The sequence below is a fragment of the Microcaecilia unicolor genome, chromosome 1, assembly GCF_901765095.1.
Source record: "Microcaecilia unicolor chromosome 1, aMicUni1.1, whole genome shotgun sequence".
NCBI lineage: Eukaryota > Metazoa > Chordata > Amphibia > Gymnophiona > Siphonopidae > Microcaecilia > Microcaecilia unicolor.
In genome coordinates this window covers 530,073,506-530,089,681 of record NC_044031.1, presented here as the reverse complement: position 1 = coordinate 530,089,681, position 16,176 = coordinate 530,073,506, and the positions used below count along the sequence as shown (strand labels likewise).

At 42.8% G+C, this 16,176-nt stretch overlaps 1 protein-coding gene across 1 annotated transcript in view; it reads right to left on the bottom strand.

Moving 5' to 3' along the window:
* The window catches only part of LRRCC1 (leucine rich repeat and coiled-coil centrosomal protein 1), a 154,074-nt gene that overhangs the window by 124,377 nt on the left and 13,521 nt on the right, over positions 1 to 16,176 (bottom strand). Inside the window, exon 4 of the mRNA XM_030216082.1 lies at positions 218 to 385. Coding sequence (XP_030071942.1) covers positions 218 to 385 — 168 coding nt within the window. The remainder of the gene's footprint in view (positions 1 to 217; positions 386 to 16,176) is intronic.

The following is a 16,176-nucleotide window of genomic DNA, read 5'->3' as shown; positions in this document are numbered from 1 at the left end:
CATTAGCGCGCACTAAAAAGTTTATGCGCCTACAGTGCAGCTTAGTAAACAGGTCCCTAAACTATTCAAGCAAGATTAAGATTTAAGATTTAAACCAGCACGAGAGATGTGATAAATCAGACTATTCATAGTCACATTCTTTTACCACTAGACCAATGCACTTTTTTTTTGCTAGACTTTCTATTAATACAGATAATAAAAAATGCATTTATCCTACCAGGTGTTTCACAAACTGAATTTTTTTTCCCATTCTTTTCCAATGTAAGGTAAGACAAGCAACGCAGCCCCGCCATACACTGGAGTAAATGCTCAAGTTTACCAATGCAGTTACTATGCAGGTCAACATTACTAATTTTATGATTAGTACCATGAAGATGCATAAAACCTAAAAGGGAAAAACAGAATAAAAGTAGTGATTACTTTCTCAGTCAGGTTACACAACATTTATAAGATGGGCCTAGTAAGTAGTACAGTTTTGCTAAATTAACGACAGTGACTCTTGAAAGAACCATTCAGTCAAAACCTTTTCTGCTCTAGAAACTGTACACTTGTGTATTAGTCAAGAAAGTTTGACTTAAAACCACCCTGATTTACTGAAGACATTTTTATGTAAGGGTAATTCTCCATAGCGGCTAAGAAAATTAATTGCACCCCCCCCCCTTTCATAGATTGATTATTAAACAGCATAAGCAACATAACTTTGATCTGTATAATATTGGCAATATAAATGAGACGCTGATGACATTTGATATGCCTAGTAACTGAACTGTTTTAGGTGTGGAGGGTAAGACTGTGAAGATAAAAAAACATTTTAAAATTGTCATGTCTTGCTGGCTGATGGGAACAAAGCTGTGACCTGTCATTTTTAAACGCAAAACAATGTCCAAGAATCTAAAACTGTCACCAGGCATAATTGTCTGTGCACTTCCAAAGGACTGGATGAATGTGGAAGGCACAAAATTGTGGTTGCATGACATATGGAATACACAACCAGGCATTCCACTTTGGAAGAGACTTTCACTAATGGTTTGGCATATGTTTCACACACCTGTAACAGATTATGTTAAAAATGAGGTGAAGAAAATGGTGATGAATGGTCATATTGGGTAGATTGACATCAAAGCATTAACATGCCTTTTAAGGACCGTTTGTGCAGTATTTAAACTCATCTTTTCCATGAGACCTTCTGCATCCCCTCTACATGACCTTTCCCACCTTTTTGCCCTCCCAACTAGACAGCTGCACGAGAATGGGGATTGTGGGAATCCTGCAGAACCCACGGGATTCCCATAGGTATGGAAGAAGCTACAATGGGATTCCCGCAGGGATGGAAGTAGTTGCCGTGGGATTCCCACAGGAGGGTAGTCAAAATCTCTTTTGACTCCAGAATGAGGCTTGGAATGCACTGAGAGATGCAACTGGAGCACTAGAATGAGGCTTGGAATGTACAGAGAGAGACATTTGGAGCACCAGAATGAGACTTGGAATTATCAGAGAGGGAGCTGGAACACCAGACTGAGGCTTGGAACACTCATTGTTTGAGTAGTGAATAGCAACCAAAAACCACAGGAGGCTGTTGGGTTGGGAGGAAACAGAGGGGGCTGTAAGTAAATAATAATACCAACTCCTGCGTAGAGAATGACACTGTTAATGTTATTGTGGTAAACCAAGATAACGGCTACACTAACTAAAATTATTGCGGATGCGAGAACAAATCTTTTTACCACCCGTTAAAAAAAAATATCTTTTCCTCCTTTCCCATCTTTCTCCCCATGGGTGTCACATTTTCCTGCAGGAATTCACAGAGTCCAGCTCCGTGGCCTTCCTCCTGCCATGTCCCACCCTCTCTACTGCAACTTCCTGTTTAGTGTCAAAACAGGAAGTTGCAGTAGAGATGGAGGGACACAGCAGATGGAAGGTCATGGAGCGGGCATGTGTGAATTGTTGCAGGCTGCAGGAAAATGTAAGTGATACCCATGGGGAGGAGAGAGGTGCTGGCTGGACCCACGGGAGGAGGAGGAGGAGGGGGCTGGAGGGAAAGAAGAGAGGTGCCAGCCCAAGGGGATAAAGGAAAAGGAAGTCAAATACTGAACTCACAGAAGGAAGGAGAAAGGGAAAGAGGGCAGGCAAGTGAACCAGATGCTAGAATGGGTGGGGGGAAAGAGGGAGAGAAGATGGCTTGGGTTGGAGAGGAGACACATTGGTGTGGAAGAGGACGAGGGGAGAAGCTGGACACAGGGAAGTAACAGAAACAGAGGAGAAATGATGTGTATGAGAGGGGGAAGCATAGGGACAGTGACACAAAGTAGAGATGCAGCATGGGGATGTTATATGAACACAGAGGGACAATGCCAAACACAGAAGCAAGATGTTTTTCAATATAGGGGGAGAGGAAAGGGAGACAGAGAGGCGATGATGGATGTGGGGATGTCTTATTAGTCAGAAGAAATATGTTTTGTCTCCAGTAATTAAGATATTAGGAATTTGTGTGGATCAAACACTGTCTCTGGATCCACATATAAATGCCCTGGTTAAAAGTTAATTCTTTTTAATAAGAAAACTGAGACGTGTTAGGAATTTTTTTTTAACTGTTCAATTTAGATTTTTGGTTCAAAGTGTATTATTGTCTAAGCTTGACTACTGTAATATTAATTTAGCTACCTCAACTTCAGGAAGAGGCTAAAAACCTTTCTCTTCCCAAAGACTGCTTCATAACAATTCAACATGCCTTCTACCTCCTAGTATCATCCATTATTCTTTACGTAATATTTTTAATCTCATGCATTAATCCAATGGTCTCTAATGTTTCTCATACCTCACACTAACACTATTTGCTTTTGTCTCACCTAGAATATAAAATGCACTGAACCTTGGAAAGGGGATATTAGCAGTATACAAGAATTGATTTGAAAAAGGTGGCACCAAACAAAATGTTAAAAAGACTTCAGACAATACAGAACACCGCGGTCTGTCTGATCTTTGCTTTAAACAAACATGATAGTATCTCAGGGTATTATATTAGATTACACTGGTTCCCTATAAAAGCTAGGGTTTTATTCAAGTGTTCATGTTTTTTGTTTAAGGTTTTAGGGTGGGGGCTTGTCCAGAATATTTGCCTTCTCATTTTCAATTTGTTACCGTTATCAGAAATAGGCGAACTATTAATAATTTTCCTTTTGCCATATGTTTTGGGTTAATAGTTATTATTTTATATTTTTTCTGTAATTCCCAGGAATACGTACTGGTTATTTCTTGGATTTGTGAACTGGTTAGAACTGTATGGTTATAGTAGTATACAAGTGCCATTGATATATATTATGCTAATCTGACATCCCTAGTTCTTACCCCTTGCTCCCCTCACCACAAAAACGCTGGCAAACCATGCTCATGCTTGTCACCTACTTGTCTGCTATGTTGCTTCTCGTGGAGGTATAAATTGAATCCCTCATTACCGTTTGACATATATCTTATGTGGAGGCATGAGTCTCAGGATACAAAATAGTGACTGATCTAATTGAACGTGATCATGGGAAACGGAGTGCTCTATGAACTGTGTTGAACGATTCAGTATTAGAAAGTATAATCCACTTCGAGACAGGTCTGTCGGCTTTTAAAATTTCTCTCTTATTGACGCCATACAGATAAAGGATTTTTAACTAATACACAGTTTGCTATGGGATATTGTGTATTGGATCTCTATCCTGGGAATTTTTGTAAAGAATTACCAATGGATCTCCTTCACTGGTTGACTGTATTTGTGAATAGATCATTGCAGGATGGATATTTTCCACCTGAATCTGATGTATAGTGATATCCCTTTACTGAAGGGAAGGAATGTAGATGGCAATGATGCAGAGTTTTTGGAAGAAAACTATCACAGAAAGGGGTCCAGAATCTTTGAATAATTTTCCAATGGACTTCCGTCAGATACCCTCATGTGGGCTATTTCATCATACATTTAAAATCTGGTTGTTTACACAGTCATCATCCAATTCATTTTATGTGGAATAGTGAAAAGGATGTTATGCTTTTTAACCTGTATTCCAACTGATCTGTATGATCAAGTAGAATAAAGGCAACAAATTAAAGTAATATTAAAAGTTAATCTGGGCATCCTCTAAATTCAACAAGTCAAAAGTGGAATTCTGATCAATATAGACGTACAGACATAAGCTGCTTTAATAGAAATCAGCAAATAGCATGAAGCATGAGATTCACCATCCAGCTTATTAACAGGGCATCCTATTGCTCCTAAGGAGATTCATGGAGAGCAAAGAAGAACCTCCTTCCAAGAAGATTTTTCCCAGGCTCATGTCCTAGAAATGTAACCGATTATAGCAGTACCAGTTTAACGCAAAGCATGGAGATAGGGCAAAGAGGACAATTTGGCTACTTCGAGTATCATCTTTATTTTATATACTGTTAATCAAAAGCATTATCAAAGTGGTTTACAAAAACAAAGCAAAACATATTTTACACAAAACATAGGGAAGAGACAAAGAAGACAGAACAATAACCACAATAGAGATTCTAGGTTACAAAAGAGGGGCATAATCGAAAGGGACGCCCAAGTTTTCCTGGGGACGTCCTCGCAAGACGGCTCCAGCAAGGGGCGGGGAAACCCGTATTATCAAAATAAGATGGACGTCCAACTTTCGTTTCGATAACACGGTCGGGGATGCCCAAATCTTGACGTTTAGGTCGTCCATAGAGACGGTCATCCTTAGACTTGGTCGTTTCTGATTTTCGGCGATAATGGAAACCAAGGACGTCCATCTCAGAAACGACCAAATCCAAGCCATTTGGTCGTGGGAGGAGCCAGCATTCGTAATGCACTGGTCCCCCTGACATGCCAGGACACCAACCGGGCACCCTTGGGGGCACTGCAGTGGACTTCACAAATTGCTCCCAGGTACATAGCTCCCTTACCTTCAGCCAGATGCACTAACTGAACGGAAAAAGCCCTTCCCTCACCGATCACTTAGCGATTTGGAAAGGAACGAGCATGCATGAAGGAAATCGAATGCAAATGAGCTGCTCGCTGTCAGCTCATTTGCACATGATTTCCTTCCTAAGGAGGGGAAGCCAGTGCAGAGCAACCCAGCATTATGAGTAGCTGCTCTGCGCATGCCAAAGACGGCTTCATACATGCAGACAAGCTGCGTGTATAATTAGCGATTACAACCTTAGAAAAACACAAGTCCAGGTGAAAACGTCCAAGTGTTTGTCAGACGTCTTTTTTTTTTCAGTATGGGTGAAGGACATCCAAGTGTTAGGTGCCTTCGCTATGCTTCCGTCCTTGCAACGGGCAGATGAGGACGTCCAAAATGTGGATGTTTCTGTGAGAAGGATGTTCATACCTTTGTTATGCCTCCAACACCCCCTTTATTTATTTATTTGGATTTTGGATGACAAGTAGCAGCAGTGGGATTTGAACCGGCCACCTCTGGATTGCAAGACCAGTGCTCTAACCACTCCACTCCCTTGAAATTTGGCCATCCCTGGGGGAGGGGGGCAGTTCAGGACGTCCAAAATGTTTGAAAGAAGGACGTCCACGCCTTCACTATGCCTCCGTTGACACACACATATCTCCCCCCCACACCGGGACCTGCATACTGCTGCGATGGACCTAAGTATGATATATGAGGCTGGGAAAAAAGTTTTTGAAGTTGTTTTTTTCTGGGTGGGAGGGGGTTAGTCACCACTGGGGGAGTCAGGGGAGGACATCCCCGATTCCCTCCGGTGGTCATCTGGCCAGTTCGGGCATCTTTAGTGCTCGTCAGGGACGCCCTTCGTTTTTCCATTATCGCTCAAGGACGCCCATCTGTTAGGCACGCCCCAGTCCCGCCTTTGCTACACCTCCGACACGCCCCCAGGAACTTTGGTTGTCCCCGCGACGGGAAGCAGTTGGGACACCCAAAATCGGCTTTCAATTATGCTGATTTGGGTGACCCTGAGAGAAGGACGCCCATTTCCCGATTTGTGTCGAAAGATGGCCGCCCTTCTCTTTCGAAAATAAGCCTGAAAGTATAATTCATAACACTTAAAAAAAAAATCAAGTAATGGCAAACAGTTAAGACACAACAGGAACATCAGTGAGCACTGCTGACTCCTGCTGTTCCTACAATAGGGAACTTCTTTAAACCAGCTGGAATGCTAAGTTAAAATGACAGATTTTCAAGGCAGACTTGAATTCTGGCAATAATTCAAACCAAATGTCTAATGGAAGGCCATTCCAAAGCGCAGGGGCAACACCACAAACACTAATTATTCCTTCATTTTGACAAAGTCCTAAATTCTGGCTAGAAGAACAAAGAGCTCTAGAAGATGTGCAGAGAATGAGATGACTAAAAAAAAAAAAAAAAAAAAGGTTAACCAAAGTACTATTTTGAAAGGAATACGAAAAAGAGACAAAAAGCAAATGTTGTGTATGTAAGAGAGGGGCAACATGGTCATACTTTTTGTATTATAAAGAAGTTTAACAGCAGTATTCTGGACTAAACTGTAATCCTAAATTTGAGATAGATTTATACCTTGCAACAATGAATTACAATAGTCAAAACATGGAAGCCTTACATATGTAAGAGTACATATAATCATTGCTGGTCAATCAAAGGATGTATAGCCCATAACTGCCAGATAAAATATGATGTCTCAAGGATAAAGGACAAAAGGTAGTGGAGCTCACTCTTAGGAAATCGATGTTCCAAGTAGTGTGCTGCAAGAATTGGTTCTTGAAAGCAGTATATACTAATGCCCAAAGTATGGGAAATAACGTTTTAGATCTTGAGGTTTTGATGGAAAAGACTGATTTGGATTTAGTGGTAATCACAGAGACATGATTCACAGAGAACCATGACTGGGATATAGTTATACCAGGCTATAATCTGTTCAGGAAAGACAGGGTAGAAGAAAGGGGGGGGGGGGAGTGGCATATGTTAAAGATAATATTAAAGCCACAGAACTGTAGGACCTATAGGATAAGAAAGAGAGAATGGCAAATATGTTTACACTGGTGTGATATACAGGCCTTCTTCACAGACAGAAGTGAACTGAGATTTAATTGAAGATATTCAAAATATAGCGGGGCTCCTACATATTCCAATCGCTGGACCGAGGTGAAGGTGGGACTTGGGGTAGTTTATGATGAACCCTAGTAACTCCAACACCAGAATAGTTAGGCACATTGACTCTATTGCTCCCTCATACGATGTGCTCTCGACCAGCCAATCGTCCAAATAGGGAAACACAAAACTCCCACTCTGCATACTACTACTACTATTTAGCATTTCTATAGCGCTACAAGGCGTACGCAGCGCTGCACAAACATAGAAGAAAGACAGTCCCTGCTCAAAGAGCTTACAATCTAATAGACAAAAAATAAATAAAGTAAGCAAATCAAATCAATTAATGTGAACGGGAAGGAAGAGAGGAGGGTAGGTGGAGGCGAGTGGTTACGAGTCAAAAGCAATGTTAAAGAGGTGGGCTTTCAGTCTAGATTTAAAGGTGGCCAAGGATGGGGCAAGACGTAGGGGCTCAGAAAGTTTATTCCAGGCATAGGGTGCAGCGAGACAGAAGGCACGAAGTCTAGAGTTGGCAGTAGTGGAGAAGGGAACAGATAAGAAGGATTTATCCATGGAGCGGAGTGCACGGGAAGGGGTGTAGGGAAGGACGAGTGTGGAGAGATACTGGGGAGCAGCAGAGTGAGTACATTTATAGGTTAGTAGAAGAAGTTTGAACAGGATGCGAAAACGGATAGGGAGCCAGTGAAGGGTCTTGAGGAGAGGGGTAGTATGAGTAAAGCGACCCTGGCGGAAGACGAGAAGGACAGCAGAGTTTTGAACCGACTGGAGAGGGGAGAGGTGACTAAGTGGAAGGCCAGCAAGAAGCAGATTGCAGTAGTCTAAACGAGAGGTGACAAGGGTGTGGATGAGGGTTTTGGTAGAGTGCTCGGAAAGAAAGGGGCGGATTTTACGGATGTTGTAAAGAAAGAAACGACAGGTCTTGGCAATCTGCTGGATATGATCAGAGAAGGAGAGCGAAGAGTCAAAGATGACCCCAAGGTTTCGAGCTGAGGAGACAGGGAGAATGAGAGAGCCATCAACAGAAATAGAAAACGGGGGGAGCGGGGAGGTGGGTTTGGGGGGGAAAATGAGAAGCTCGGTTTTTGGTCATATTTAATTTCAGGTGGCATTGAGACATCTAGACAACAATGTCAGACAAGCACGCTGAAACTTTGGTTTGGATGCAAGGTGAGATATCAGGGGTAGAAAGGTAGATTTGGGAGTCATCAGCATAGAGATGGTAGGAAAAGCCATGGGATGAGATTAATGAACCAAGGGAAGAAGTGTAGATAGAAAAGAGTAGGGGACCAAGAACAGAACCCTGAGGTACGCCGACAGGCAGAGGGATAGAAGTAGAAGAGGATCCACCAGAGTGAACACTAAAGGTGCGGAGGGAGAGGTAGGAAGAGAACCAGGAAAGGACAGAGCCCTGGAATCCAAGTGAGGACAGGGTATCGAGAAGTATGCTGTGATCGACAGTGTCAAAAGCAGCGGAAAAATCAAGAAGAATGAGGATGGAATATTGACCTCTGGATTTAGCCAGTAATAGGTCATTGGAGACTTTAGTAAGCGCAGTTTCGGTTGAGTGGAGAGGGCAAAAACCAGATTGTAGTGGGTCAAGAATAGCATGTGAGGAGAGAAAATCAAGGCAGCGGCGGTGAACAGCACGCTCAAGTAATTTGGAGAGAAAAGGAAGGAGGGAGACGGGTCGGTAATTAGAGGGACAAGTAGGGTCGAGTGAAGGCTTCTTAAGGAGAAGTGTGACCACAGCATGTTTAAAGGCAGCAGGGACAGTCGCAGTGGAAAGTGAGAGGTTGAGAATGTGACAGATAAAAGGAATAAGAGCAGGAGAGATGGTGAATAACCTGGGAGCAGATGCAAAGCCAAAAGGCAGAACGTGATGCTTGTAGTGGTATTTCCTTATTCAGAATCTGAGATACTTCCTGTGACTGGGAAGTATTGAAATGTGGGTATACAAAACCTTTAGTTCAAAGATCATTGCCAATCTTTTTTCCTGAATAATGGGAAGATGGGTGCCCAGGAAAATCACCCTTTTCTATGACCAGGAATTTGTTTAGGGCCCTTAAGTGTAGGATGGGATGACCTCCCCCCTGTCTTTTTCAGTACAAGGAAATCCCTTCCCTTCTTTCCCTGGTGGCAAATGTTCAACCGCAATGGCCTGTAGAACGGCAGATACTTCCTCTAGAAGTACCTGCTTGTGCCGAGAGCTGATGAATGATGCTCTTGGTGGGCAATTTGATGGTCTTTAATGCCAAAGCAGGGCATAACTGAGATGGACTATTTGAAGAACCCACTGGTCGGAGGTTACAAAGAGACATCCGTGTTGGGAAAAACATAGATTTGTTACGTCAGGGGCCATGGATGCTTCCATGGTAGAACCCTTGATCTGCAAATAGAATTTCTTTTGAAAGCAAAAATAATTTTGTCCGAGTGCTATAGTTGCTAATGTAAGGATAAAAGAGTTTGGTATCTTCATGTGTGTTTGACAATGTCTCAGAGTATTCTCGATTATGTCTAATGCTTCCATTTGGAGAATATTAGTATAGAATGAGTCTATACCCATAATAACCAGACACACATCAGTAAGGTCCCCATCAAATTCATCCAAAATATATGCATTAATTTTGCATTAGTATATACATATCCACACCATGGCACTTACACTTTTCTATTTTATTTTTTCATATTGGCACCTTTTGCATGCTCTCTCTTTTGGATGCAAGGCTTTTTTTTTTATATATGACATCACTAGGTTCAATTGGCCTCATTATAAAGTCTGCGCACCATAAGTTTTGACTTTTTTTTTTCTCTTTGCATTAAGGTCATTTCACTGAATGCGGAGCATTAGTAAGTAGCGGATCAGTTTGGCTTTCTAGTCTCGTTATATGTATGCATTTTATGCAGAAAGTAATATCAGTTTGTGGTTCTGATGTGCAGTGTGGTTGTAAATAAGCCTTCAGCTGCGATTACTTTTGCTTTATCTTTTCATTTATTGGTATTTATTAACCACCTTTGTGAAGAGATTCACCCGAGGCGGTGTACAGCAGGTAGATGAACATCAAGCTTACAATTTTATGAACAGCACAACAATAGTAAAAATGGTCAAATATAAACATGAATTCAATAAATGAGGTAAACATGAGAGCAGCAAATTAAAACCTAATAATAGGACTACCATGAAACAGTATCAAAATATACACATTTAACAGCACTGAAATTCAAATAACAGAGATATAATACGATGTCAGCATAATACGAATGAAACACTTAACAAGCACGCATTAGAACATTCAAATGACATAGGTATAATGATAATGCTGTTCTACAACAAAGCCTACCACGTAGCTGAGGGACCAAGTGCAGATATATAGATGGAGACAAGGTGGGTGGTACAGAGTCAGTTGGGATAAATAAATGGGTGGCTAAATTCTAAGCAAGTTCTTTGTACAGTTAAACAAGATATAAGGAACTGGTCTAAGTTACAGTGTGTGTAGCAAGGTAGTCCAGGTGCAGAGTGATGCATAGTCAATCATCCTATGTATTAAAGGCTTGGAAAAAGAGCCAGGCTTTCATCACCTTCCTGAAGTAGAGGTAGTCTTGACTTAGAAATAGCCCCTCTGGAAAGAAATTCCAGAGTGTAGAGCTACTCCTGAGAAGACTCACTGGCGGATATCACATCATACAATTTCTTTTGATGAAGGTACAGATAGTGATGCTCCTTGAGAGGACCTTAGAGTTCTCAAAGGTGTATAAAGTGCTAACATATTCTTTAGGTACTATGGCCCATTTTGTCCAAGGTCTATTTTGTCCGAGGACTTTGTGTGGCTATGATTGATAATGTTTGGATCTGTTTAGACCTTGTCTTTTGGATTTTATCAAACATGACTTGAGATTTTGTGGCCCCTATGTTCTCAGTGAAGTACATAACAATTTGCTTACTTTACTTCAGCTTCCAAATTTTCTCCTCGATATGGATTGCTCACAGTTCTTGCTGAACTCATTTTTTCTGGCTGTTACATATAGATGTGCATTGTGGCACTTACGGCATCTTATGTTAATTTTTGTTACATTACAAACCTCATGGTTAAAAAGGTTTTTACAGTGTTATAAAAGTTTTTAAATCCAGCATTACATTTGTACACACACTGCGACATTTGTAGAATTTATATATTTTTTATTATGGTTTTTGCATTCAAGCTGCAGTTCTGTTTGGATGACATCACTTATTTGTTTAGTTCTTATATTACATTTTGGCACCATTTGGTTGGTGTGCTTGCCTCTTGTATTAAAGGAAAGGGAATGGAACTTGATATACCACCTTTCTGTGGTTTTTGCAACTACATTCAAAGCAGTTAAAATGGAGGGTTAAGTGACTTGCCCAGAATCACAAAGAGCTGCAGTGGGAATTGAACCCAGTTCCCTAGGATCAAAGTCCACTGCACTAACACTAGGCTACTCTGCCATTGAACACACTACTATAGATGACTACTGTCCTATTTGATTAATCAGATTTTTCAGCTTTGTTATTTTGTAGAGAGCATTACCCCGCAGGCTGAAGTGTCCCACGTGGGCATATATAAGGTCTTCGTCACAGGTGTGTCAGTTTTATCTCCATACTAGTAAAAGAGGCCAGTTTGTGAGCAAATGAAACAGGCGCTAGCAATGTTTTCGTCGGCAACACCCCCCTGCCAACCCCTTCGTTGTTGTGGCATTGCTCCGCCCTCAACGTCATGACGTTTGACGCGAGGGTGGGGCCCGTAGCGATTTCCCACCCCCCCCCCGCCTCCCTCCCTCCCTGCCAACCCCTTGGTTGTTCTGCCATTGCTCCGCCCTCGAGGGCGGGGCCCGTAGCGATTTCCCCCCCCCCCGCCTCCCTCCCTGCCAACCCCTTCATTGTTCTGCCATTGCTCCTCCCTCGAGGGCGGGGCCCGGAGCGATTTTGGTGGCTTCACCACCACGAACCTTCTTGAAGGAAGTAAGGGCTTGGCTTCACTGACGTAACTGTCTTCAGAACGTTGAGGGCGAGTTTTATATATATAGATGTTGATGTAGTTCCGATTGGCCATTACATAGTCTCCTATTGGAATCTAATTAGACATCGGTTTTTTATGCACAAGATTCATAGTTTTGTGATCTTAATGTGCTAATTTTAGAGGTACGTGAAAGATTGATCACCTCACTATAGTTTAAATTTTTAACACTATTTCACGTAAACATACTAAAAATCCTTTATCATTATTATTCTTATCCTAAGTTGATGTACACGACACTGGAATTTTGTTGTGTGTCTCCAGTTTTATTTTGTATCTATGACGCTGTTTCATATTGAGCGAGTACTGTTGTTATGTTTCAACAATTTTTATTGATGAATTAGAAGATACAATTCCATCTCAGCACATTGATGGTAGTATAACATTGCATCACTCACAATTGCAACATAACAAAGATACCCCACTGCTTACAGTCATCATGTTTTCAACATTTCTATCCTCCCCCCCCCCCCCAGCCCGCTTTATCAGCAGTTCTCATTGATGTCATTATACAAATAATAATCATCATCGATATATTGGCATAACCCTCTCTCCCCTCCTATCAACATTTGAAGTAATATATTCAAGATTCAAATCCCTCCCTCCCCTCCCCTCTACCCCCCACCCTTTATTTAGAGATATCCAGATTGCTAACTTATTTCCACCAAGGATGATCCAATTTCAACATATATCTAAAGCGAGTTCACCATTAAACTTCGCCCTTTAGGAGACAGACTATGAATGTATGGCCCCCAAACTTCCAAAAATCGCTTCAACCTCCCAGTGGACCTTCCCACCCCCCTCCTCTCAAACAACACAAATTCATGTAACTTGTTGCGCCAGTGCCAGAAGTCCGGAGGGGTCTCCTCCACCCACCGGCTCATTATTAGCCTCTTACCAATCAAGAAGGCCTTCCGAACCATTTGACGGGCCGAGCCCCCTTGTAATAGAAAAGCTTCATATTTATCTAACAAAATTCCCATCGGAGAGCACATGATTCTCAAGTCCAAGAGATCCGCCAGATATTGAGCAATGGAATCCCAAAAATGTCTCACCTTATAGCAGCTCCATAAACAATGAAAAAAAGATCCCGGAGCCCTCCCACATTTCCCACATAAGGGCGTAGAGATTCCCCCCATCTTGAATATCTGAGCTTTCGTTAAATAGGCCCTATGAAGGATGCGGTATTGGCACTCTCTAAGCCCTGCGTTCCCCGTTAAACTCCGTACCCTTGCCGTCAGAATATTGAAGTCTAAAGATATGTGTGGCCTTTCCAGATCTCCTGCCCATCTCTGACGAATGTTCTCCCGATCTTTGGGCACCAAAAATTTCCCCAATACTTTGTGTAGCCCAGAAATAGAAAGACGTTCACTTGGTACCGAATGAAAAAATTGCCTCAATAAACGACAATGTCCAGCGCCCAAAGCCTCCACCTCCAATGAGTCCACATAGTGTTTTAGCTGGGCATACGCAAAGGCACCTCCCATATCGTATCCCAGCCCCAGCGCCCCTAGGTTCAGCATATGACCTTGTCTGTTCAATACATGCTCCAACCGATTTATCCCGTGCCTCGCCCAGATCCGAAAAACCGCATTTTCCAAACCCGGTCGAAACAGCAAGTTGCCCTGAATAGGGAGCAAATCTGAGACACACCTACCCAGGCCAAACATCCGCATCATATCTCTCCAAAGCGTCCGTAAAGGGAGCACTAGTATACTAGAACGCAGATCAGAAGGAAGTGACTTACTGGGAGCCTGCAAAAGAAAGTGAAAATGACACGGTGCATAATATTGGCTTTCCAACTTCCTCCAGGTGTAATCATCTCGCGCCAAAAACCAATCTCCAAGATGACGTAGGAGGCAAGCCCAATTGTATCTTCTCAAATCCGGGAGCCCCAGGCCTCCCTCCCCCCAAGTCCCCTGCAACATATGTAGTGGCAATTTTGCCTTTCTACCTCCCCAACAGAAGTATCTGATCACCTTGGTCAACAGATTCAAATCTCTTGTCTTCAAATAAAGGGGTAACATATGTAATAGATATAGCCACCTAGGGAACTCCACCATTCTGAATAACTGAATCCGCCCACTGAGAGACAGCGGCAGAGACTGCCAAGCGCATAGCCTCTCCGTTGTGTTTCTCAACAGCCTAGAAACATTCAGACTATACCATTCTGAGACTTTCATTGAAATATGTAAGCCGAGATATTTGAAAGATCCTGTCGCCCACCGAAGAGGAAATCCCTCTCCCCACGTTCTCCGTAGGCTTTCCACCGAGGGCAATGCCAGTGATTTACTGTAATTAAGACGGAACCCCGCAAAATCTCCAAACTCCGTAAAAAGTTCTAAAAGTGCCGGCAAAGAGGAGTGTATTTCTGTAAGATGTACTAGTAGATCGTCTGCGAAAGCAGAAAGCAAGAACTCAGAGTCTCCTACCTGTACACCTCTAATCTCCGGGTGTTGTATCATTTCCCGGAGAAGAGGATCCAAGGATAAAATAAACAAAAGGGGAGACAAGGGACATCCCTGTCTCGTCCCTCTATGAATCCGGAAAGATCTCGAACGCTCTCCATTTACCCATACATAAGCACTCGGCACCGAGTACAGGACCTTGACAGCCTCTAGAAAAAAGCCCCCAAAACCATAAGCATGCAAAACCGCAAATAAATATGACCAGCTGACCCGGTCAAACGCCTTTTCCGCGTCAAAACTAACTAAAAGCGTCGGAAGGCGTCTTCTGGCTACAACTTCTAGAGAGGTCAACAAAGATCGAACATTTTTCACTGCCGTCCTCCCTCTCACAAAACCCACCTGGGACTCCTCAACCAGGGGCGGTAAAACTAAGGCTAATCGATTGGCTAAGATTTTGGCATATAGTTTCGCGTCTACGTTGATTAAAGAAATGGGTCTATAAGATTCCGGGTCCGCCACGTTCTTCCCCTCTTTAGGTATCACAACAATTTGAGCTTCTCGAAACGTAGTAGGAAGCGCTTGCGTTGATACTATTGAGTTAAACAAAGTCAATAAAGGCCCCTGAACCTGATCGTAAAACTGCTTATAGAATTCTACTCTATAGCCGTCAGGCCCAGGAGCCTTGTGAGAAGCACTCTGTTGTAAAGCCAACATCAGCTCTCCCTCTGTAAATGGCGCATTCAATCCTTCTCTCTGCCGGTCAGAGAGGCTAGGTAAGACCAAGTTTTCCAGATATAGAGTGCTATCTAACACTACATCCCGATCCGAGGCATACAACGCCTCATAGAATTTTCCAAAGGTGTCCGCAATATCTCTAGCCTCTCTTACCATCTTCCCATCCCCAGCTTTTAACTGTGAAACCCGATTGATCCCCTCCTTCCTGCGAACCATTCTAGCTAACATGCTTCCTGCCTTGTTACCATATTGAAACAGGCGATATTTATAGTAGAGCTGAGTCTTTGCCGCCCGTTGATGTAGTAACTCATTTAATTCTTTCTGCGCCTCCAATAAAGCCCCTCTATGTGAAGCCGTAGGTGAGTACCCATATGCTCTTCGCAACCTTTGGACCAAACCTCCTAGTCGAACAATTTCCTTATCCCTCATTCTCTTTTTTTGTGTTGAGTAAGAGATAATATCTCCTCGCAACACAGCCTTTGCTGTTTCCCAGAACAAAGCCGGTTGGTTTGCATGAATTCCATTATGGTAAACATAATCCTCCCATCTGTCCAATAGATGTTTATGAAATCTCGAGTCTCTTACCAACTCCAGGGGGTATCTCCACATCCAATCGCCCCGGTCCTTCAACTGACCCGTCATTGTTAACCATATCAAAGCATGGTCAGAGATTGCGTAAGGGCCAATCTCCGCCTTTTGCACCTGAAAAAACAAGGAGTGTGATACAAACAAATAATCTAGGCGGGACTGAGAACCATGTGCCCTGGAGAGATGGGTGTAGTCCCTTTCAGACGAATGTAACGTCCTCCAGACGTCTACTAATGCCAGGGCTCTACATAAGGAGGACAGCGCTTTGCGACTCCCCCCCGGACTCTGGCAAGACGTGGCGGAGCGATCCATGAGAGGGTCACATACCAA